This window comes from Eubalaena glacialis, chromosome 1 (assembly GCF_028564815.1).
Source record: "Eubalaena glacialis isolate mEubGla1 chromosome 1, mEubGla1.1.hap2.+ XY, whole genome shotgun sequence".
Lineage (NCBI taxonomy): Eukaryota > Metazoa > Chordata > Mammalia > Artiodactyla > Balaenidae > Eubalaena > Eubalaena glacialis.
Genome location: NC_083716.1, coordinates 65,434,914 through 65,460,610, shown reverse-complemented (window position 1 = coordinate 65,460,610; position 25,697 = coordinate 65,434,914). Strand labels below are relative to the sequence as shown.

Sequence of the window (25,697 nt, the reverse complement as noted above, 5' to 3'; positions counted from 1 at the left end):
AGGCTGCTCCAGCCAGCCTCCTCTCGAGCCTGCGGTCTCAATGTCCTTCCCCCGGTGTGCCCTGCTGTGGGCTCGGCTTCCCCCGGGGCGCCAGCCTGGCCCCCGGGCAGCCGTCTGCTCTGCCCTTCGCGCCCACACTGGGCCCTTTCTTGGGACTCTGGGGCGCGTTCCTGCCGTTGCCTGCGCCTCTTCTTCTGCTTCAGGAGGCTCCAAAGCTCCGAACACGTCCTTGTTCGTGCCGCTGACTGTGAAACCACAGGGCCGCAGCGCGGATGGCGATGTCGGGGCCGAGCTAACCCGCCCTCTGGACAAGAGTGAGTGCGGGAGCTGGCGAGGGCGGTGCGGGTGGTGTTGCAGGGCCCGCGAAGAAGCTTACCCCCGGCCCCACCCCCCACCCCCCCACCCCCCCACCCCCGCCCTTCCCCTGGAGACCCGAGGTCCCCTCGAGCGTTGTCATCGTGCCTGTCAGTGTCTGCCTCCCTTTATTGGCGTGTGAGCCCTTCAAGGCTTGGGACTGTGTCTGATTGATCCTTTGATGTGCTGCCCCAGAAATGGTCTTCTCCCTTTCACTGTTGTCCTGTGAATGGTTTAAGCCCTCTTGTGATGGGACGATTCACGTTTTTTGAGTCGTTAGGTGGACGACTGATTTCCAGCGTACTCCTTCTCCTCCCCCGCTACCCAGAACTATTGCTCGGAGAAGGGACAAGGGAGTGGGGCATTGAAAAGCCAGAGGAAGGTTTCTTTCAGGAGTTTTTGTCATTGACTGGGTACCTACGCAAACCAGACACTGTGTTAGGCTGTATGGTGGTTGCCAAGAGGAACCAGACTCACATCCAGATCTCTTCTGCTCCAGAAACTTACAGTCTCGTGGGGAGGAAGGACCTACGGATGACCAACTGTACTACAAGGTAGAACATGATAAGGGTGTGCTCACCAAAGGTGGTAGGTTCCCTGGTCATCCGGGGCTCCAGAGGAAAAGGAATCGCTTAGCATCAGCAAGTGGCAAGATCTAATCCTGTTGCTCCCCTGCAAAACATTGTTTAATGTTTTTCCATTGTTCCCAGTTTAAAAGGGTCTTCAGTCCCTGCCTGATCTGGCGTGGGTACCTGTTGGAGAAGCGTTGTTGCGCGCCACTCTCCTTGTTTCAGTCAAACTGATGAAATGTGCACTGTGCTCCAGGGCTTTTACACATGCTACTCCCTCTGCCTAGAATACCTCTGTAATTCCATCTTCTTCTTCTTTTTCTAAAAATAACAATGGCTAATACTCAGTGTTTGCTAGAGGTAGGTACTGTTTTAAGCAAGTGACCCATTTAATGTTTTCAGTAACTCTTATGAAGTAGACAGTGTTTACCACTGACAGATACTTATCTAGTCACACAGTAGCACATACATAATATTTATATATTATGTAAACATATATATAATATATATATTTTTTCTGGTTGATTGTAACACATACATATATGTATATAAGTATATGTATATATATTATATGTATATGTGTATTTTTTCCTGGTTGATTGTAACACATTTAGACATGTGAACACGATTGACTACAAGTAGAAAGATGGTGCATATTTGTGATAGTCATTACAGCACTTAAGTGACTGGCCCGATTTACAGTTTACTTACCTTTTCTCCATTTCCCAAATGGTAAAATGAGAATAATATTTTCTTTGCTTACATCTCTGGATTGTGAAAGTCATGATAACGTGTTGGGCAAAGCACTTTGAAAAGTGTAAAGGGGTGAACAAATGTAAACTAGTATCACTTGTAAACATTTGCTATTTGAAAAATGGAATTACCCTGCAGTAGAATCTGTGATGTGTGGAAACTGGGAAAACTATTCCCCTAGGAGCCCAAATAATCTATCCCAACTATATAGCATAGGTTAATGTGAGGATTTAACAAAATACGTATTTTTGGGTTATCGTATAAATAAAGGTTCTAAGCCTCTCTTTCTTTAGGGTGTAAAATAGCTGGTGTAAAATTCCTTGGATGTATTTTTTCTCGTGATCAGCTGGTCCCACCAGATTAGTGTTTTGAAATCTTTTGGGCACTGTTACGAATTTTTAAGTGTTTGGAAGTTCTAACAATGAAGTGCAGCTACCTTTGATGGCAGAGTGGCCCTCGCCTTTCTTGGACAGCTGACTAAGCTGGAAGTTTTGGGTGATCTCAAGTGGAGCAGTGAAGGAGGAAGGTAGCACCCAGGCACTGAGGTAAGCTAGGTGAGCCCTGGCTGACCATGGGTGATTGATGCACCTCACATGATCTCTTTCTGATTTTTGATTGATCACTGGTATGTTTACGGGATGTGACAACAACAAATAATATTCATGGTGAATTTTATTAGCAGTTGTGACTCCTAGGGAAGGTATCAGATTAACTGAGACAGGTTGTGGTAGTTTCCTCATAGATGCTAGTAGTGGTAGATGGGTAGATGCAGATTGGAACTTGGATTCGTAGGGTTGAAGCCACTCAGCTCCATATTAGTAAAGTGAACTGGAGTCAGAGTTTTGGGGGAAGCTTGCTTGTCAAAACACCTGGATTGGTATGTTCTGGCAAATCATTCATGAAGTACAGAATTACGGTGTAATGCTAAGGGGATCAAGATTATGGAGACAGTTTCTGCATAGGGTATTAGGCGACACTTTTCTGACCAGAGCACAGCTAGCTTCCTGGATGAGAATCATGCTGTTGATTACAAGGGGAACCTTAAGAAAGAACAGAAGCCTAACGAAGTCATTGTAATTTGATGTAGGTATATCAGGTACAGATACATCTGAGGATGTAGGGAATAGTCATCTCTCACAGCCATCACCTGAGAGAGATGCAGAAGGGTCGGAGGCATTTGGCCTAATGCAGCTGTCTGCTGCAATAGGGGCAGTTTCAGTAAATCTAGTAGTATTTTTTATAATTCCCTTTGTGATGATACAAAAGGTTCATCATGAGTTCAGCCACTACTAGAACAGTATTTCAGTACTTCTTCATATTCAACAAGAGTGGTAATACTAGTTGTAATATTAAAGGGGTGGAAACTAAATGCCACTACTAGGTGGTCTTTGGTACAGTCTCTTCAGGATTGATTCTCCCTTTCCTTTTTGGATCCTAGAGATGTTCTGATCTATTCTGATCACTTCTCTCCACCTGTGTTTCCACTGTGACTTTGGCATTTCCAATTCTGTTTTGAAGAGGTTGAGTTTTGTACCTTTCCACCTGCTTCTCCAACCCTCAAGTGATCATAGAGCTTTGATGTATTAAGAAATGGGCTTCTAGTTAATTACTGATAAGTACAGTGGAACAAGCGAATTAAAACATTTTAACAAAATGGGTAAATCATAAGGTTTAAGCAGTCCCAACCATTAGTAGTAGCTACTTCGTTCTTCATCGAGATGTACGTGGAGTGAGTAAAGTGGATCATTTTTGTGTAAAGACTCATGTGAGGTACATTTACATCTTAGAAGAGAACCTGTTATTAAATCCCAAACTCCCATTGTAGGAAGCTGGAAGAAAGCTATTAACTGGTTGAAAGTTGTAGTACTGAGTCATTTCTACTGTGGCTGAAATCTAGAGAGTCTCCTTTAATCACCGTTAATTTCAATGAGAAGTAACTGTGATCCCCAAATCAGGTCATTCTGTTAAGAACAATGAGACAGGGCTTCCCTGGTGGTGCAGTGGAAGAATCCGCCTGCCAATGCAGGGGACACGGGTTCGAGCCCTGGTCCGGGAAGATCCCACATGCCGCGGAGCAACTAAGCCCGTGCACCACAACTACTGAGCCTGCGCTCTAGAGCCCGTGAGCCGCAACTACTGAGCCCACGTGCCACAACTACTGAAGCCCACGCGCCTAGAGCGTGTGCTCTGCAACAACAGAAGCCACTGCAATGAGAAGCCCGTGCACCGCAACAAAGAGTAGCCCCCGCTCGCCGCAACTAGAGAAAGCCCACGCGCAGCAACAAAGACCCAACGCAGCCAATAAGTAAATAAATAAATAAACTCTTAAAAAAAAAAAAAAGAACAATGAGACAGGGACTTCCCTGGTGGTGCAGTGGTTAAGAACCTGCCTGCCAATGCAGGGGACACGGGTTCGAGCCCTGGTCCGGAAAGATCCCACATGCCGCAGAGCAGCTAAGCCCGTGTGCCACGGCTACTGAGCCTGTGCTCTAGAGCCCGCGAGCTACAACTGCTGAGCCCGTGTGCCACAACTCCTGAAGCCTGCGCACCTAGAGCCCATGCTCTGCAACAAGAGAAGCCACCACAGTGAGAAGCCTGCGCACCGCAACGAAGAGTAGCCCCCGCTTGCCACAACTAGAGAAAGCCCACGCGCAGCAGTGAAGACCCAACGCAGCCATAAATAAATAGATAAATAAATAAATAATTTTTAAAAAGAACAATGAGACAGTTAAAGCTTAATTTTTATGAAAAACAAAACTATGTTTCCATATACTTCTGTAGTAGATTAAGTTTTCTTCAGTGCTATTTCCATTGTGTTAATGTTTTTGCAGTTATCTTTTAAATTTTAGATAAAAGAAAGTATTGATACAGAGAAACTTCACTTTTAGTATGTGGGTAGTATTCATTTTTTAAAACAGCTGTACAATATGATTTACATATCATAAAGTTTATCCATTTAAAGTGTAATTAAATGGTGTATTTGCAGGGTTGTGAAACTATCATCATAATCTAATTTTAGAACATTTTCATCACCCCCAAAAGAAATCCCATACCCAGAAACAGTGACTCCCCATTCCCCTAGCCCCCAGTCCCCTCTGCCCAGCCCGTGGCAACCACTAATCCACATTCTCTTTCTGTTTGGACCTTTCATATAAATAGTATACAGTACGTGGGCCTTCCTGACTAGTTTCTTTCACTTAGCATGAGAAACTTCATATTACTGAAGCATTTTAAATTGAGTGAAGTATCATAATTCTTGCGTAACACTGGAGTATTAGTTACAGAAACTGGATTAATTCTAATAAATGTGATGTCTTCAGTTTGTATTGAGTTTATAGGTCAGCAGAATTTCCCCAAGCAATTGCATGTGCCTTTTTTGTCACTGATTTTTCCACTATTGTAAAGAAACTGTTGCAACCACTGGGTACAAAGTAACAGAGACCCAGAAATATCAGGATAGCTGCCTGTGATAGTAGATGTATTTGTATGCATCTTACATTTAGTTGTGGGCAAACCTAATGGCTAAACCAGCGACTTTGAAATTCCCTCATTGTGTAAAACAGAGTTTTGATAGTGAGATGCTTTATTCAGGCTTAATTTCTTCAGTGAGTGTTGTGTGTGTGTTGTGGTTGGATGAAAATGCAGGCCACCTGGCCTTTCTGTGTTTCATGAGCAAAGACTGTATCAGTTTTAGCCTGCCTTCCCAGAAATGTAGAGTGTATGGCTGGATTAGTAAAATGTTTATCTCTACAGAATAATGCAGTAGTGTTTTAACGTGTGCACTGTTAATACAATCTCAGCTTGATTAAAGTATTTTCACCTGTAAAATTAGGGACTCATAGTGGCATGTTATTTCAGCAGGTATCTAATTCAACCTCCACTATAGCACAGTAATTTCTCTGCTGTCACCCTTGAAATACAGTCATCTAAGCCTTGCTTGAGTACTTTCAGTGACAAGGAGCTGGCACTTTTGTGAGGCAACCCCTTTTCCCCGTTCTAATTATTAGGAAGTTCTTGTATAAATTACACTGAAATCTGTTTCCTTCACTTCCCACTGACTTTAGTTATGCCATCTAGAACAAAATATGTATAATCTGTTCTCCCTAAAATCATCTTCAAGCTAAAGATCATCCCTGGCTCCTTTAGTCATTCACATGAAAGCATAATGATCTGGCCCTCACAGTATTGGTTATCTTTCTAGGTACCTTTAGCTGCTCACTATTTGATGTTCAGAATGGTTGTAAGTAAACAAAACAGAACAGGGTTATCTAAAAGTGGTCTGATGGAGGCTAGGGGTGATGCTAATCCTGTAGCACCTTGCTTCGTCTTCTGCAGTATTACAGGAATATTGCATTGTTTGACTTTATACTTTTTCTAGACACTATTAAACTGCAAAGAGTTTGTGATCAACTAAAACCTTCAAGTTCTTGCAACACTCAGTAGACTGCTGCCTTGAGTGTTACGACTTCAGGTTTCTTTTGCTCTTTGGACATTTCTCTATCTGGAAAACAAATGTTAAACATATGTTAAATTTTTATATCTTTCTTCCAGATGAAGTAAAGAAGATCTTAGATAAGTTCTACAAGAGAAAAGAAATTCAGAAACTGAGTGCTGATTATGGACTCGATGGTAAGGCTAATAAGATTTCCATTAGAGACATTACTGCTTAGATTACAGCTTTGTCATTATTGTGTGGGACCTAGTGTGGCCTGGACATACGTATTAATACATAGTTGTAATCTAGAGAATGTCCCTGACTTTTGCTTCTCTCTAGGCAGGAGCTCGGCAGGATGCACCTGGGGAGCCAGACACACGGCAAGGGAGCTGTGTGTTCACCTTTCCTTCATGCTCTACTAGAATATCAGTTTTAGCCCAGATCATAACAAGCCAGCTGTACTACAAGAAAAGAAAAAGACACTTTGAGGAGTTAGGTGTGACGTGTATATGTATTTTTTTTTAATTTAATTAATTAATTTATTTATTTATGGCTGTGTTGGGTCTTCGCTTCTGTGCGAGGGCTTTCTCTAGTTGCGGCGAGCGGGGGCCACTCTTCATCGCGGTGCGCGGGCCTCATCGTGGCCTCTCTTGTTGCGGAGCACAGGCTCCAGACGCGCAGGCTCAGTAGTTGTGGCTCACGGGCTTAGTTGCTCCGCGGCATGTGGGATCTTCCCAGACCAGGGCTCGAACCCGTGTGCCCTGCATTGGCAGGCAGATTCTCAACCACTGCGCCACCAGGGAAGCCCCTGTATATGTATTTTTTAAAATGAGAAATTAAATGAAAACTAAGTCCTACCTATTTTGATTTTGTGTTTCCCACAGCTCGTCTCTTCCACCAAGCTTTCATAAGCTTTAGAAATTATATCATGCAGTCTCATTCCCTGGATGTGGACATTCACATTATTTTGAATGATATTTGCTTCAGTGCAGGCAAGTGTTTAGAGATTTTTTAAAATTCTGTTGAGCATACTTTCTATTTCTTCCTATGTTTATTTCTCTAGTTAGGGCTTATTTGCTTTAGAATAAGCCCTGTTAATATCCTCTGTAAATAATTCAGTGCTTTCATAGGAGGCCTTCTAGGTCCTTTTGCTTTTATAGTGGGTCCCTGAACTGGTTATTAAATCACCCGTATGTCTTAGGCTGGAGGAAGACTGGGGTCTTGATCTGTCATTATCTGCTCTTCACTATGTAGTAATATAGGCTACAGTGAAATAAACTCTCACACAAGACAGAATTAATACATAACAGATTCCATCTGTTTCTGCCACTGGCTTGTTTCTCCCTCATATTAGGACAAAGCTCTTGCTATAAAAGAAAAAAATGTAGGAACATCATTATTTTGTTCCCATAGGCAGTTTGGCTTTGGTTATATTTTTATGTATTTGACTATTAGACTTTTGCCCTGGGCCAGGCACTGAGGTAGAACCTGGACACAAAGCAGAATTGGACACAGCCCCACCCTCATCAGAGCCACTAAGGTGTGGAGACTTCTTGCTGAGGAGTCAATTCACTTTCATGTTTTGTCTCTTAGTGGTCTCTGTAGTTTAAAAAATACTTGCACCTGTATTTCTCTTCAGTAATCACAGGCCTTCTCTCTAATGTATATTCCCAGGTCCTTTGTTTTTTGTTGTTGTTTGTTTGTTTGTTTTGGCCGTACCATGCCACTTGCGGATCCTAGTTCCCCAACCAGGGATCGTACCTGGGGCCCCCTTGCAATGAGGTGCCGAGTCCTAACCACTGGATCGCCAGGGAATTCCCCCAGGTTCTTTGTTTTTAACTTAACTTTCATCAATGCTGATCTTTACCTGTTTGCATAGAGGAAGTGGAACATGGTTGTTGAAAACCAATTTTCTGTTTTCCTGGAAAATATAAGTGAAATAAGGAGGAAAATGTAAGACAAAGCAGGATCTCAGGAAAGGATGGAGTTCCTTGTTTTAGGGTTTTTCTTTTTATTCTGGCAATGTCCCCTTAATTTAGCTCACTAAGAGTAAAATTCTCATTCAGTTCAGTTATGGATAACATTTAGATTGCACATATTAATGCAGTGTTTTATTTTCCAGCTCACGTGGATGATTTATTTCCATTTTTCTTGAGACATGCGAAACAGATATTTCCTGTGTTGGAATGTAAGGATGATCTACGTAAAATCAGTGACCTAAGAATACCGCCTAACTGGTTAGTTTCTTTATTTGTGGATTTGAAATGTTCAGTTTCTAATCTTGGGAAATTAGTGATTATTATATATTTTTATTGTATGCTGGATGATAAATCATAAGCCGTCTAGATTGTTTTCTCTAGAAAAGTGGGCAGTTTTGGCAGGCAGTTAACTGGTATCTCCCCTTGAATCCTAATCAGGTTTGGTTTAAGGTTTTATTAGGGCAGATCTAGAGTAGCCCTTTAGGGTGTCATCCTTACAATTCAGGTGTGGCCTTTCTGGTGTCTCAGCTCAATACGCTATTAATGAGCTCTCCCCACCACCACTGTGGCTGGAACTCCAGCATCTCCTAGCACTTTGCCACCTCTTTGAGACTTTCCACTCAGACTCTTAGCAAGCTGTCCTCTGTTAGGCCCTGCACATGCTCAGCCCAGCCCTTGGCCAAGGACCCAAGGAACTCCCACACAGACTTCAAGGCTCCCCCTCTATTGCACCCTTTTTTCTCTTTCACACTCTGGCCTTCAAATTCCAGCTGCTTCAGCAGCTTTGAACTTGATCTCTACTGCTCAGCTCAGTGGGACTATTTTACCTTGCTTGGGTTCCACCTCCCTATGCCTTACCGGGGCACAGCAGGGCTCATCTCAGGTGTTCCTTTCTTTTGGGGCTTGTAGTCCTGCCCTGCCTCCTGTCCATGTCCCCAGGCAGCTGCTGGATATATTTTGTCCAGTTTTGTACTTGTTTATGGTGAGAGGGCAAGTGCTCATGGCCAGAAGCAGAAGACTCAGTCATTTTATTGTATATGCTGAAATTTAGAAGCCTAGGAATATTTATTTATAGGGCATATGTAGAGCTGTGGAAATAACGTGGACAAATCTTTGGAGCTGTTAGCAGTTTCAACTTATTTTAGGTAACTCTTGGGGAAGGGGATTTGTACAGTGGCAAGAATATCCAATAAATTAATTTGCATTTGGATTTTTCTGTCCTCTAGTTAGTAAATGCTATTCTTGGAAAGCAGTCATTTTAGTGTGGATATGAAACTCATCATTTAATTTTTCAAAGATGCTATCTTATGAATGTTAAGAGGATGTTTCCTTGGAATTTTTTTCATTTAATACCTTTGCCAGGATTTTGAGGTTAATGGAATTAAGCTGTTTACCTACTCATGTTTTAGGTACCCAGAAGCCAGAGCCTTACAGCGGAAGATAATATTCCATTCAGGTCCCACGAACAGTGGAAAGACTTATCATGCAATCCAGAAATACTTGTCAGCAAAATCTGGAGTATATTGTGGCCCTTTAAAATTACTGGCACATGAGATCTTCGAAAAGAGTAATGCTGCTGTTAGTATATTACCAAATATTCTCTCTTTTTCTTGTTAATTTGGGGGAGAGTAGAGTGAAGGGGGTAGAGGGGGATGTAGTAATTTACTGTTAACAAGAAGTGCCATATTGCATTGCATCTAACAAGCCATCAAGTGTAAGATGTACTGTTATTTTATGTAAAACTGAGAAAGATGATGATGCTGCCGACTGAATTCTGACATGCCATCCATTGTTAAGAGGTATCCTGGTTTCAGAGATACTAAAATGTGAAAAAACGTGTGTATTAGAATGAGTGAAATACAATATTACAGAATATTTCACATATACAGAGAAATGCAGGGAATAACTTTCAAATAACCTGAGTCCACTACCCAACTCCCATCAGATTCTAATATTTTGCCATACTTTTTTTTTTTTTTAACTTTTTTTAAGAAATAAAATATTATTGGGGAATTCCCTGGCGGTCCAGTGGTTAGGACTCGGTGCTTTCACTGTGGAGGGCCCGGGTTCAATCCCTGGTCGGGGAACTAAGATCCTGTAAGCCACGTGGCACAGCCAAAAAAAAGAAAAAGAAAATATTGATACAGATGAAACGCCCTCTGAACCCCTTCTTTGTCTCCTCAGAGTTACCCACCTACTCTGTTGTATTCAATTTACCTTTTTTTAAGATTAGACCTTTGGGGCTTCCCTGGTGGCGCAGTGGTTGAGAGTCTGCCTGCCAATGCAGGGGACGCCGGTTCGAGCCCTGATCTGGGAGGATCCCACGTGCCGCGGAGCAGCTAGGCCCGTGAGCCACAATTGCTGAGCCGGCGCGTCTGGAGCCTGTGCTCCGCAACAAGAGAGGCCGCGATAGTGAGAGGCCCGCGCACCGCGATGAAGAGTGTCCCCCACTTGCCACAACTAGAGAAAGCCCTCGCACAGAAACGAAGACCCAACACAGCCATAAATAAATAAAAAAAAAAAAAAAAAAAAAAAGATTAGACCTTTGATGCTGTCAACTAGAACTAACGATAAAGACTGAGAAAAGGACTGAATGTCCTGTGGTCTGAGGCATCATTTCAGTAAAGGGGCCACATTTTAGTTCATTATTTTATTATGACTTTATAATGAAAGATTAACCCGTTTTGGTAGGTGATTTGCATTCTCTTTTATTATGTTCTGAATAATTTGTGTAATTTGCATACATAATGCCTCCTTATTCATAAATAAAGTATTTCCACAGAACAAAGACTTTCTTCTGCATAGCCTCAGGATATTCATCTAAAGTAGGACATTTAATATTGATAGAATACCATTATTTAATCCACAGTCCATATTCAAATTTTGCCAATTGTCCTATAACACTGCCACCACTCCATTTCCCCGTCCGCACCCCCCCACCCCCGCCCTGACCCCAGCATTCTGTTCAGGGTCTCCCCCTGTGTTTTATTGTCATGTCTCTAGTTTCCATTAATCTGGGACAATTCCTCAGTCTTTCTTTGTCTTTCATAACCTTTACATTTTGAAAGACTACAGGTCAGTTGTGTTGTATATTGTCCCTCAGTTTGGATATGTCTGATGTTTCCTCATTAGTTTCAGGCCACTCTGGAGACCAGCTGTTCCAGTTTGCCTGGACTCTCCCTGATGTAGCATCAAATGTTCTTCATCCTGGGGAACCCCTCAGTCCTGAGTGGACCGGGGTGGTTGGTAACTCAGATACACCGTAGCATTGATGTTGGTCCTTCTCAAAGAAATATATTAGGAGGTCTTTATATTCTTAAATTTTATTTATAATATTCTTCTTGAACATAGAAACAATTTCATTTTAATAAACTAAAATGGTACAGAAACTATTGAAATAGTACAAAGGTAAAAAGTGAAACTGCTGAAATTTCTCATGCTTTTGTTACCTGAGAATTTAGCTGATTTGAGATGTTTCCAAGTTTATTTAGGTTATAAAAGAGAGTGGCTTTTATTTTCTTATTAAAATTTTTTTTACAGGATTGGGAATATTTTGTTTCAACTATTAGACAAATAAATTTGACGTAATGGAGAGAATACTCTATTAAACATCCAAAACTTCTTTTTGCTATTGTTTTCAAGGTGGAAATAATTCCAGTTTTCTTTTTGTCATCTTAGGGTGTGCCATGTGACTTGGTAACAGGTGAAGAACGTGTGACAGTAGAGCCAGATGGGAAACAGGCTGCCCATGTTGCTTGTACTGTTGAGATGTGCAGTGTTACAACCCCTTGTATGTATACACCATTTTAAAAACTGTATGGTTTAGTATTTTTTTATTTTAAAATTCAGATGAACATGTGGAATGTGTTTTTTATTGTGAAAAAAGTTTTAAATTGAAACAAAGAAAAGAATAGTACAGCAAATACCCAGGACTTACCACTACTTAAAAATGCCAAACTTTCTCTTATGTTTGCTTTTGAATTTCATTCCCTTTTTCTCTTAAAAGAACTGAAATGTCAATAAGTATGAATTTTCCTTTGTATCACTCCCCAGTTCAATTCCTCTCCCCTCTTTTGATCCAATCGCTATCAAATATTTGGTATATACCTTTCCCTTTTTTTGGTATCACTGTTATGTATTGCCTATCAATACTGTGGATTGTGTGTTTTAAAACATTTACATGATTATCATATTGCATTATTATTCCACAACTTGCTTTTTATTTTACACAGGTTTTTAGATCTAGTCTTGTTTACATATATATGTATCATGAATATATATCACATTTATTCATTTAAATTGTTATGTAGTATTCCATATTATGACTAAAATTATTCATTCCTCTATTAAAGAATATTTAGGTTGTTTAAAGTTTTTCACTATTACATATAGTACCACAGAGAACTTCTATTTAAGCACTGTAGTTTTGAAAGTATTTTAAATGAAAATTAACTTTTTTCCTTATTATGTAGGCAATCATTTCTTCATTATAGAAAACATAAAAATAAATGCAAAGAGAAGGAAAAAAAATATTTCCCAATTCCACCCATCCAGAATCAACAAGTGTTAACCCTGTGGTGCATATTTTCTAGACTGTGTTTGTATTGTGTATGCATATACTTACATGTGCATCGTGGGTGTGTATGTTAAATAAAATAGGGATTATATATTATGTACTATTTGGTAGCTTGCTTTTTTCATTTTAATAATCTTAACTTTCTGAGTAAATGGATAGTTTTCAAAAAAATCCATTTATTCTATAAGTAATACATTGTAAAAATTAAAATAGCACATATAAATCAAAATTCCTTCTTCTGCCCCCTCTTTTCTAATCTTGTTTGTATATGCTCAGATATGCTAGTAATATTTAATCTGATGGTTTTTCAGTATAAAATTAGCTTTCTTTTGTTTGTTAAATGTCATTGTGGGCATATTAAATTTTTCCTTTTTTAAAAATATACTCCTTGCAAATCCTTGGTATTTTGGGAAGCAAACTAAAATATAATTTATATGACTTAAAAAGAATAAAATAATATGGTTGGAAGCATTTTGGCATTAGAAAATAAAATGAGCCACTATTTGTTTTACCATAATAATAAGCTTTAAAACCCCTAAGAAGGAGCAGAGCTGGAGCTCAGGGAATTACACGTTCTTCTCCGGTTCTCCTCCTGACACCCGTCTGGGTTCCTGAGGTGCTTCATTTTACTGCAGGGTTATCTACTCCTTGGTCCCAGGAGCTACTTCAACTGCTGTGTGGATGTGTTCTTATTAGGCAGATTCTCCAGGCTGCCTCTGAGATTGCAGAAAATAGGACAATTGAACCTGTTCAGTTTGGGAGGCAGTGCAGTAGAGATGGTCTGGGTTTGAATTTCATGGTTTTAAATCTGACACTAGGGCCAGTGACTTAACTTCTCTGGGTCTCAGTTTATTCTTCTGTAAAATGTAAATGTAGGGGAATTTCCTGGTGGTCCAGTGGTTAGGAGTCCTCGCTTTCACTGCCGACGACGGCATGGGTTCAATCCCTGGTTGGGGAACTAGGATCCCGCAAGCTGCATGGCGTGGCCAAAGACAATTTTTTTTTAATTAAAAAAAAAAAAAGATGAGATTAAAAATAAAAAAAAAGGAAATGAGGTAATAATGATACTTACCTAATGGATTTGTTGTGAGGATTAAATGAGTTGTAAAGCACTTAGAACAAGCCTGCCAGAAACAAAGCACCTAATAAGTAATGATGATGATTATGGTGGTATTGAAAGTTTGAATTTTGTTATTGTGATTTGTTTATAATACTATTGAAGTAGATTGTCTTGCTTATGATAACTTTTTATTTCAAGATGAAGTGGCCGTGATTGATGAAATTCAAATGATTAAAGATCCAGCCAGAGGATGGGCCTGGACCAGAGCACTACTAGGTTGGTGGTCTTATTGCTATAAAACCTGTGCTTTGTGACATCTGCACTGGGATTTATCTGCATTTATCTGCTTGACATTGCCAAATAGAGCAGCTAGATTCTCTTTTGACACAAATCAAACAAAAAAGTCAGCTAAGTGTGAGCTTTAATTTTCTAAATATTGTTCTAATAATGGGAAGTCCATTTTTTCTATGATAAAATTAGCATAATCACTTAATTAAAGTGTTCAAATCTTGCCATATTTACACAACCACTATTAACATTTTGGTGTTTCATGACAGTCTTTTTTCTCATGTATATGGTGTTTTGTGAATATATAATTTTTATCTTGCTTTTTTTTTCAGTTCTGTTGTTTCATAGACTTTTTTTTCATACCACATATTAATGTTGCATGTTCTCCATTGAAGAACTGTACTACACAGTCGTCCTTTGGTATTTGTGGGATGTTGGTTCCTGGACCCCCACAGATACCAAAATCTGCAGATCCTCAAATCCCTTACAGTTGGATGGCTTCTGCATCCATGAATTCAACCAGCCGCGATTGAATACGTTCAATCCGCGGTTGGTTGAATCTGCAGATGCGAAACCTGTGGATGTGGGAGACCAGTTGTAATTTGTCCCAAAGAGTCGAACATTTTTCCCTATGATTAATGATGCAGTAAAAATCTTTGTAGGTGTAACTTTTTATTCATTTTATTACTTCTTTAGGATAGGCTCCTGGAAGTGAGGTCCATAGACATGAATGAACATTTCTCCTGCTTGATATTGGAGTGAATTTTTGATCAGCATGTTGTAGGGCAAGTGTTTTCAAATTTTAAAGCATAGGAAATCTTTGTGTAAACAAAGACTATACACTAAAGTCTGTAATATAAATAATGAAAGTGGATATGCTCAGGGGTAAGGAGCTTGGAGTTTCTTCTACCCACCAGCCCCCCAGCCTCTGAGGCACCTCAGTGATTCCATGGAGCCTAATTTGAAAAAGAAAAGTATAGGACTAATGTTCAGTATTAACCATCAAAATGCAGGTTCTAGTTCAGGCTGGCTTCATCCTCTAGTAGACTCAAAACCTTGGCCAAAGCAATTTAAAAACCCCAAGATTTATAAAAGTGGTGATAATTTTTGCCTACTAGAAGGTTTTGTTTTGAGGTTAGAATCATAGGGATAATATGAAAACACTTGGTAAAGTTGTAAAGCAATAGGTAAGCAAACTTAAAGTATTTTTGGTATGTAAAGTATTGCATATTTAATTTTATATCTTTAAAATTTTAAAAAATGCCAATTTTGCATTTAACAGGACTCTGTGCTGAAGAAATCCATTTGTGTGGAGAATCTGCTGCTATTGACCTGGTTACAGAGCTTATGTACACAACTGGGGAAGATGTGGAGGTACTAGATTATACACTTTGTTCTCAAGGTGGCATAGCAAATAGCCCAGAGTACCCAGGCAGTGGCTTCATAGGCCCCAGATGGTGGCAAAATCAGAACTTGAAAGATAAGCTTCATTTCCTCGTAGTTGACTAGATCATACATAGTTGGTTGACCCTCATGAACTAAAGTTCTGACTGCGTGGCTGTCACACCCTAAGTCTCCAAAAGTATAAGGAGATTCCTTACCTTTTCTTGACAAAACCTTTTGGAGTTTAAACAGAACTCTTTAGAATTAAATAAATCAGGAATGTTGGAAGTTGGAGTCTCCAGCAAAAGTTTGTGATTTTCAAAGTCTCAGATGTCAGATATTGGGGACTTTGATATATATCTGATTGGTAGAGATAGTTTGTACCCTTTTTCAAATTCCTAGAGGAGGAAGCAACTCATTTCCATTTAATCCTACTTTTTGTTTTCTTTACCAGACTTCTGTAATAAAATGAAGAAATATTTTTAAATTGGTCCATTACTTTAGTTTTGTGCTCAGCTTTCAGGGAGAGATAGTGGAATGTAGTGGAAGAAATTCTGGGTTCTAGTCTTGGCTTTGCTGTTATTCACTTTGTGTTTTTAGGCAAATCACAGAAGGCTAGAACTGGAAAAATCCTCATCAGACCTGATCTTTTATTAGACTCTGTTTTATTCTTTCATAAAAGGGAAATAATAGTTAATAACCCTTCTGAAATTACCACGTTGCCATAAAAATCAAATATATATGAAAGTGCTTTGAAAATTTATGAAATCCTCTGTAACATTTTGTTAATTTAGAAATACCAGTGAGAATGGATGGTAACATTTATAATATCAAAATAAATGTTTTTCTGTATTTTCTCTTGAAAAAGTTGGAACTTACCAGTTTCTAGCTACTCTTGATTGTGAGTTTTTCACAATATTAGAAGAAGCTGAGTTAGGTATGTTATTTTACAATATCATATCGTTTATTGTAGGTTCGAACCTATAAGAGGCTTACCCCCATTTTTGTGCTGGATCACGCATTAGAATCTTTAGACAACCTTCGGCCTGGGGACTGCATTGTCTGTTTTAGCAAGAATGATATTTATTCTGTGAGTCGACAGATTGAAATTCGGGGATTGGAATCAGCTGTTATATATGGCAGTCTCCCACCTGGTAATTATTGGCTTTCATCATGACAAGATATGAAATCTCTTGTTTTTGCCATTTATGTTGAGATACGTCTAGAAAACACAGTAAAAGATATGAATTATGTTGCTTGGTGTGTAATTTGTTATAGGTCATATAAAATAAATATTTCTCTAGTCTTTATGGTGATAGAAGTATTTTAATTTATTTTAATTTAATTTATTTATAGCTCTTGTTACTTGCTATTATTAGACTGTATTTTTAAATGTTGAGCCGATGATTTTCTTACAGAAATGTCATTAAAATATGAACTTGGTAATATCCTTAAAATATTACCAGAAATCTATTGATAAGTGTCCTCAGAAATGATAAGAGGATTGTGTTGCTCTTTGTGGGTATAATTAAAGGAATGGAAATAAAGGATAAGTGGCTCCTTGAGAATGTAAAGAAATAAGTTTGAAACAATAAGAGTTTTATCCATAAAAATGGAGAGTAGGAGGTAAGGGTTTCCAAGATATATTTAGTGTGATGTAGTAAAAGATTGAGAATACTGATTTAACATAAACTGTTCCTATTTTAGGGACCAAACTTGCTCAAGCAAGAAAGTTTAATGATCCTGATGATCCATGCAAAATCCTGGTTGCTACAGATGCAGTTGGCATGGGACTTAATTTGTAAGTAATCTGTTTTTAATAATCATGGATATTCAGTGGGTTAGATGGAAATTTAAAAACTTATAATTGGCATTAGAATGACCAGACACTTTGGTTTAGGAGAATGGATATTATAGTATAGATCTGAGATTTATCTTGCTCACACCTGTTGAGGGAATAAAATGAAAATATCACATAACACTTGGACTTTTGAGTGCTGCTTCCTACCACTGCTAACCTATTACATTACCTCACTTTATTTTCAGTGTCTCAGTCAACAAGGGTGTGTGCCTGTTGGGCGTGCAGGGCCAGCCACTATTTTTAGGGGTTAGCAATATTAAGCCTGAATATTCCTCTCCGGGGAATGAATGCAACTGTACCTTTATGCATGAAAGAACTAGTCAAAGCCGTTAACAGCAGTCAATGTTTAAAAGTAGCCTAAGAAGGCTTTATGTGGTTTATTTGTAAAAAAGTTATTTTCTAGAGCCTTACTGAGGTATAATTTACATATTATACGGTTCACCCATTTTAAATGTATAATTTGATGATGATTTTTAGTAAGTGTACACAGTTGTTAAAAAATGCTATCTAAAGGGAAGAAAAAGAATTACCAACAAACCCTTTTACCTTACTTTGTAAACAGTGGGCAATATTGCAAGTAGGCCTAAACTAGAATTAGAGTGAGCATTTCTGTAATGAATCAAATGATGGACGGTTTTTCAGACAGCAGTCCGTGAGGTCATTTGTATTTCTGTTTCAGGAGCATAAGAAGAATTATTTTTTACTCCCTTATGAAGCCCAGTATCAATGAAAAGGGAGAGAAAGAAATAGAACCAATCACCACCTCTCAAGCCTTGCAGATTGCTGGCAGAGCTGGTAGATTCAGTTCAAAATTTAAAGAAGGAGAGGTTACAACAATGAATCGTGAAGACCTCAGTTTATTAAAGGAAATTTTGAATAGGCCTGTGGATCCTATAAAGGTAAGGTGTAACATAGTAATTGCTACTTCTCTGTGGAGGACAGTCATTCCTTCCTTCACTTACTTTCCAGACTTTTGCCTCAGACACCTGAAAACAAATAAGCAAAAGAAAATTTTGTGCCATGAAAATCATGTCAAAAAAACCCTGCTTTGGGCTTCCCTGGTGGTGCAGTGGTTAAGAATCCGCCTGCCAATGCAGGGGACATGGGTTCGAGCCTTGGTCCGGGAAGATCCCACATGCCGCGGAGCAACTAAGCCCGTGCACCACAATTACTGAGCCTGCGCTCTAGAGCCCGCAAGCCACAACTATTGAGCCTGCGTGCCGCAACTACCGAAGCCTACGCGCCTAGAGCCCATGCTCCGCAGCAAGAGAAGCCACCACAATGAGAAGCCCGCGCACCACAGCAAAGAGTAGCCCCCGCTCGCTGCAACTAGAGAAAGCTCGTGCACAGCAACAAAGAACCAACGCAGCCAAAAATAAAAAAAGTAAATAAATAAAAAAATAAAGAAGAGAAAACCCTGCTTTATTGCTTTTGGAGGCCTAATAGAGACCCCTTGGTTAGAGAATGGTATGCAAGTGAAAGATTCAGATTTTACAAATGTAGCCATAATATAACAAGTTTAGTAAACCTGATTTTCCTTTAGTTCTTCCTATAATCTAGCAGTGGGTGGGGATAGGGGCACGGTTGCTTCAGGTGGGCACACAGCTATGTCAGCAGACTGCAAATTGTGCAAAGCTTGGAAGTAGAAGAAACCTTTGTGTGTGGGGCAAAAATAGCATTAAGCTATACAACTTCGAACCAGTAAGGACAGAGTTACATTTTGCTTAGTGTAGTTAATGAGGCAGAAGTGTACATGTTTTAAACAAACTGTTAACAAATTAAAGTTTGCCTGGAAAATTCACTAATTAAGGCTCATCTGATTTTAGTGACCCCACGTAAAAGGGTATATAAATGAGAGAATGCAAGGAAGAGTTCCTGGAGGAAAGCTGTGGTTGAAATCATTTCTGTAGCTTTTGTTAAGAGTGCAGCTGAGGGCTTCCCTGGTGGTGCAGTGGTTAAGAATCCACCTGCCAATGCAGGGGACACGGGTTCAAGCCCTGGTCCGGGAAGATCCCACATGCTGCAGAGCAACTAAGCCCGTGCGCCACAACTACTGAGCCTGCACTCTAGAGCCTGCGAGCCACAACTACTGAGCCCACGAGCCACAACTACTGAAGCCTGCACTCCTAGAGCCTGTGCTCCGCAACAAGAGAAGCCACTGCAATGAGTAGAAGCCTGCGCACCGCAACGAAGAGTAGCCCCCGCTCGCCACAACTAGAGAAAGCCCGCGGGCAGCAACAAAGATCCAACCCAGCCAAAAATAAATAAATAAATTAAAAAAAAAAAAAAAAGAGTGCAGCTGATAATGAATCTCCCCCATCTCCCTCCTGTGTAGCTCCTTTCTTGTGTTCATCGTCTTCCTCCCTCCCATGACTCATCTCTCTCTCCTCCTTTCCTCTTTCTTTTTCCCATTCCTTTTCTCTCTTATTTTCTTGCTTATACTTATTGTGGGCAGTTCTTAACATTGTAAATATACAGGTAAAGAGATAGCTGACCTCCAATTTAGACATTTTCTCTTTTATGTATGTATGTCAGTTTTATTGCCCTGGTTAAAGTGATTGGGTTTTCCTTTTTCGTTTTTGTTCAGTGGAGAGAATTGGGACCCCGGAAACTATTTGTGGTACTCTGTCAGATCATCATAGATTTTAGAAATATAACTAAAATATAAGCAAAAGATTAATTACTCAATGGGTATACTTGGTTAGTTTTACTAAATCATCTCGTCAGCTTTCCCAGTTGGTAATAAATGGCACAGTATGATGCTTTTCTCTGTTTTACTCAAATTCTTGTCCCTTAACTCATTTGGCAATAGCTTAACCTGAATATAGGACTTATCTTGAAATAACTTAAGAAAACTTATCCTTAAAAAAAAAAAAAAGCTCATGGTTGTTTTTTCTTTACTAAAGGCAGCTGGTCTTCATCCAACTGCTGAACAGATTGAAATGTTTGCCTACCATCTCCCTGATACAACGCTTTCTAATCTCATTGTAAGTAGAAACTCTTACATTGCTTTTCTAAAAAGGTCAGTATGTCAGACAGTTACTGGTTAACCTTGTGGACATGAATGGATAGTCTGTTTTTGTGAAGTTGCTGTTTATGAAGTTTATCTTGAAAGCGGAAACTTTCTCTCAAAATCTTTTGGGACTTTTGTCCTGAGGAATTTTCTGAGTATTTCAGGTCGGGAAGGCTATGGGGGAAGTCTGTTAGCTTGAGGAGGCAGTGAATTAAGCAGGCCTTTCTGGAAGTCTGTTAATGGATTAAAGTGATTGTCATTTATAGACTTGAGTACTTTATTCATGCCCAGCTAGGTAGTCCAGTAATTTAATATATTTTTCCCCCCCAGGATATTTTTGTAGACTTTTCACAAGTTGATGGGCAGTATTTTGTCTGCAATATGGATGATTTTAAATTTTCTGCAGAGTTGATCCAGCATATTCCATTAAGTCTACGAGTGAGGTATGTTTTCTGCACAGCCCCTATCAACAAGAAGCAGCCTTTTGTCTGTTCTTCATTGTTACAGGTAAGCCTTTATCTTTGTGATATTTTGAGTTGTTTCAGGTTGCATTTTCCCCAAACAATAGTTTGTTATTCAAAATAAAGAAATAAGAGAGTACCCTTTAATATGAGATACTGTGTACGAACTTAAATAAAAATGGCTCTTTTTCCTTACAGATAATTTTTTGGGGGAAGGAGAAGTCTTGCTTTGTATTTGGGCTTATATGGTAGCCTTTTTGAAGAAGCTAAAACAAATAAACAGTTTTTTCGAGGAAAGGGGTCTCTGCCTGATGATATACTTTTTCCTTATTGGTGTTGGGTAATATGTTTTGGAAGGGAGGTGGCTTTGGGGTCAGTAGTGGCAATAGTATTCAGTTTTCTTAACTATCAGGCATTGGGCCAGGGATGGCTGTCTTGTGTGAATTTGGTGCCAAGGTTCCAGCCTCTTTTCTTTTAACTCATTTGGGTAGGGATACAAATCTCTAACTTCTGAGCACAAGATTCACCCAAACAGGGGGACTAGGCAAAGGCAGTAGAAGCTGAACTTCCAGTCTCCTGCCATGTCCTCTCACATCTCTGGGCCCTTGCTCTCCCTCTTGCTTCTGCTTGGAGCGCCCTCCCCACTAAACCCAAAGGTCTCCTCTTTGAATCTTTTCCTGATTCATTGTTGTAGTTTCACTGCCATCTTCTTAATAGATGTTAGCTTTCTGCATACTAGCTCTGTTCTTATCAAATCTATTTATAAGCTTATGTTTTAAATTATTTTAAAGTTACATAAATAATACATAAGTACTTTTTTTGTGTGAGCAAAATTAAAACATTAGAGAAGGTTAAATTGGGCTACCGCCTTCAGTCTCAGTCCTCTGGCATAACTACTATTATCAGCTTTGTGTATCCTTGCAGACCTTTTCCGTTACATTTGCTTACATACCTGTATGAGTAGAAATTCTAGTTTTTGTTGGGTGGGTGTGCTTTCCCATAAATGTTACAATGAATTAGTCTGTAGCTTGCCTTTTTATTTTTTCCTTAATGTGTCTCAGAGGTGTTCCGTGTCCAGCTATTTACCGTGTCCAGCTATTACCAGCTCTATGTTTCTTAGAGCTGGCGTTTGTGAGAGAGCTAACTAGCATAAGGTTGAAGTTTATGGAACAAAGTCTTAAACTTAAAAAACTGGCCTGGATGGAGCTGGAGCCCATGGCCCTGACCCCATTTACACCATCCTTCAAGCAGCTACCCTAATAAAGCGGAAGCATATTACTAAGGAGTGGAGTCTGGAACAGTACAGGTCAATAGTTGTTATGTGTTGTGTTTACAGATTAAAATGTGAAATCTAGAGATATTTCTTTTTTCTTGATCTCCATTATTACTGAAGTATAAAGGAGCTCAATCCCACTGATGGTCTCTGATGGCCCTTAGGAAGTTGTTTTGAAACTGTGTTTCATGGCTCCTGCATGGGCCTCTCTCCCTCCCCGTCTCTGAGCAGCTCCATGCTTAGCTCTTTTACATATTGGGCTTCCATTAGTTGTTTGTGGCCAAAAGTATTAAAGCCACTGCCTTTATAAGAGAACTTTTTGGCATGTCCTGCTTATTAGTAAGTTAGCGTGGTCACATTTACATTCTTCATGGCTGTCCTACTTGGCATTCATTAAACCTAGCAGAATGCACCAGACTGAAATTAATAAAATTGTAACATTATTTAACCACAATTATTTGAAAACTGCCCTGCCTCTCTATAAAGTATTGACCTTGCTTAGGTTGAGTATTTAGAGATAATTTTCCCTAATTAGGAAATGAACCATTTGAAATCACCTTATCCTTGAAGCTAAAGATTTTAAACTTCTGCTTGATAGTTCTTGCATGGTTTTATTTCTGTCTCCTGTAGTATATTGTGATGCATAATAATGCCTAGCATTGTCTGGGAGGCGGCATATTCTCCAAGAGTGTCTTGTGGTTCAAGAAGGAGGTATGGTGGTCTTATGGTAATGAGGAAGCTGAAGCACAGTGGTGACTTGGCCAAAACTATATAACTAGTAAAGAGGCAGTCTCTTTACTAGTTTGATTGACTCATGACCAACCTTGCAGGAAGCCACCTCAAAGAGTTTCTTTATAATAAGGGAGGATATTAAAAAATACAAGCTCATATTTGAAGCTATAGGACTATTGCATGAAGGAATGAGAGTCTTCGGGTACTGTCTACCTGGAACTTAGAACATTAATTGTTCATAAAAGTTAATAGATAGTCCCTGGAAAGCTAGTTCATGTACATATTGTTGCCCTGGTTTTGGAAAAAAGAAGGAAATCATCCTTTTTTTAAAAAAAAATACCTTTATAAGATATTAAATGTTCTCTAAAATACAGAAAAGTATAAAGAAGGAGAGAAACCAGCCTGCCTATTGAGATATAGCCACAGTTAACATTTTGTTGTGCTGTTTGTTTTTTTTTTTTCTGGTCACAGACTGAAGTGAATTCTGATTGTTTTACCAAATTCGTTTCTTCTGTTTCTCTCAGTTTGCCAGGCAGTATAGCAGGAATGAGCCCCTGACCTTCTCATGGTTACGGCGATACATTAAATGGCCGTTACTTCCACCTAAGAATATTAAAGACCTCATGGATCTTGAAGCTGTCCATGATGTCTTGGACCTTTACCTGTGGCTAAGGTACCAATTTTTTTCCTGTATGTGCTCTCATTTTTTAAGTAATAGGGCGAATCAAAGGTTTTATGATGGTCTTTTGCACTTTCAAATTAGGGACATATTTGCAGGGTGCTCTATTTTATGTTTATTGTCCATTAAAGCAGTTGAGCCTGGTTTATACCTATTCCAAAAATGACTTAAGGAGTTCTTACGATTCTAGTTAAGATAGGTAGGTGAGAAAGTCCCCTAGATCCTTGTTACGCAAATGGTGATCCCTGGACCAAAAGCCTAGTTATCAACTGGGAGCTTGTTAAAAATAGAGAATATCAGACCCACCCAAGGCTTAATCAAATTCTGCATTGTAACAGGATCCTGAGGTGACTCATGTATACATCGTGATTTGAGAGGTACTGCTGTAGATCAGTGGTTATCAAAGGAGGGGCATGTCCCACTAGGGGAGCATATTGGAATCATTTAAGATATGAGCAATGACCAACTCTCATAACAACATCTTCCTTAGGTGTGTTGGACAAAATAAAGGTTGAGCAAAGGCACTGGACACAGTTTTGCAAAAACAGAATATTTGGAATGAGTCAGTGTCAAGATGTAGTTACTTCATTGAGATTAGTCCAGCGACTGCGGTAAGAGCTGTTCCTATAATGTAATATGTCTTTTTTTCCAGCTACCGGTTTATAGACATGTTTCCAGATGCCAGCCTTGTTCGAGATCTCCAGAAACAATTAGATGGGATTATCCAAGATGGTGTACATAACATCACCAAACTGATTAAAATTTCAGAGGCACATAAACTGCTGAATTTGCAGAGCTCATCAGCAGAAAGCCAGTCCCGTTTGTCAGGAACAGTAAAGAGCCAAACTAGAAGGAATCATGGCACCAAAGCTTTAGGGAGTAAAGCTGCTGAACCACTTGGCCCTGGTGCAGGAGAGAAATCCCTTGCTTCCAGATTGGTGCAGCAAGGACTCCTCACTGCAGACATGCTGAAACAGCTAGAAAAAGAGTGGATGACACAACAAACTGAGCATGGCAAAGGAAGAACAGAATCTGGGACTTCCTCAAAAGGGACAAGAAGAAAGAAGAAGGAACCCGATTCAGATTAGTTTTATTTTTATTTTTGCAAATAAAAATCTATTTTAAAATCCTTTTTTTCTTCATATGCATTTACTGCCTGCTATGGTACTGTGGCTGTCTTTTACTGGTCTTTTTTTTTTTTTTTTTTTGCTAAGAAAAATTAACTGTTAAGGATAACTAAACTGCTGTTTGTTTTGTGTCTTTGAGGATTTATTTAAAGATTTATTTAATGGCCATTTGTAGTGTAGCACTAAGACAATGCACTATAAGGAACTCTGCATGGGAATAAAATCAGTTTGGTGAATTGTTTTGACCAGTTTCCTATACCTTTGCTGAGGATGTCACAGGTAGAATTCTTTGACAGAGATTGCTGTCTGTTGTACCCATGTACCCGAGGCTGTTCTAGGTGCTGGAAATATGCAGTAAATGAGACAGATAATGTTCCTGCCCTTGTGGAGATTATATTTTGGTATGGTGACAGACAGGAATAAGTTAAATAAATAATGTCAGCTCTGTGAGGGCAAATATTGTTGTCTCTGTAATTCACTGCCATATCTATGGTGCCTGGAATATAGTAGAAGCGCAAATGAATGTGAAATTAATAGATGTGATTTCAGAGATAAGTGCTAGAAAGAAGTAGAATAAGGGAAGAGAGTGGTAGTGGTTGGTGGGCTATTTTACATAGAGTGAGTGGTCTTCCCGTGTCCAAAGGCCAGTCTGATGCATAGTGGCCTTTACTTGAATAAAGTTTTAAGCCTTGGTTAGAGATATAGCTAAAAGGAGCTTAAGGACATAGTTTTGGGAGTTGGATAGATCTTGGTTTAGCTTCTCTCATCACTACCAGTTAGTTCAGTAATCTTACCCTCTCTATGGCTTGGTCTCCACATCTGAAAAAGATGGACAATAACACCTACTTAGAGTTGTTTGGGAGGTTAAATGTGATGAGATGCCATATAGCACAGGACTTGGTATACAGGAAGTGTTTTATAAATGAACCTGAAGGTTTGGGTTCATTCTGGGCTGTGAATTGAGCTCTTAGGTCATTCGAAGAACTAAACTAATTTCTTGAGCAACTGCTAAATCGAGGCTGACTTCAGACTAGGGATTAAACTGATTTGGTTGCAGTTGGGTCAAGGAATAGCCAAGTTTACAGTTAGTCATCTCTCTGACTTTTTCTTCAGTAGTTCAGAGTTCAGATGATATTTAATTGATAGCAGTCTTT

At 39.4% G+C, this 25,697-nt stretch overlaps 1 protein-coding gene across 2 annotated transcripts; it reads left to right on the top strand.

Moving 5' to 3' along the window:
- Window positions 1-24,546, top strand: SUPV3L1 (Suv3 like RNA helicase). 2 transcript variants are annotated; one of them, XM_061197513.1, is made up of 15 exons: window positions 1-314; window positions 6,228-6,305; window positions 6,996-7,103; window positions 8,234-8,348; window positions 9,500-9,668; window positions 11,769-11,880; window positions 13,925-14,002; window positions 15,297-15,388; window positions 16,371-16,551; window positions 17,105-17,198; window positions 17,938-18,157; window positions 20,165-20,245; window positions 20,602-20,778; window positions 23,262-23,410; window positions 24,069-24,546. In XM_061197513.1, the coding sequence occupies exons 1-15, from the start codon at window positions 41-43 to the stop codon at window positions 24,502-24,504; spliced, it is 2,364 nt and encodes a 787-aa protein (XP_061053496.1). In that variant the 5' UTR covers window positions 1-40; the 3' UTR covers window positions 24,505-24,546. The 2 variants fall into 2 exon arrangements, with proteins under 2 accessions (XP_061053496.1, XP_061053495.1); XM_061197512.1 differs by lacking the exons at window positions 6,996-7,103; window positions 8,234-8,348; window positions 9,500-9,668 and having other exon boundaries at window positions 229-314.
- Window positions 24,547-25,697: the final 1,151 nt, after the last annotated feature.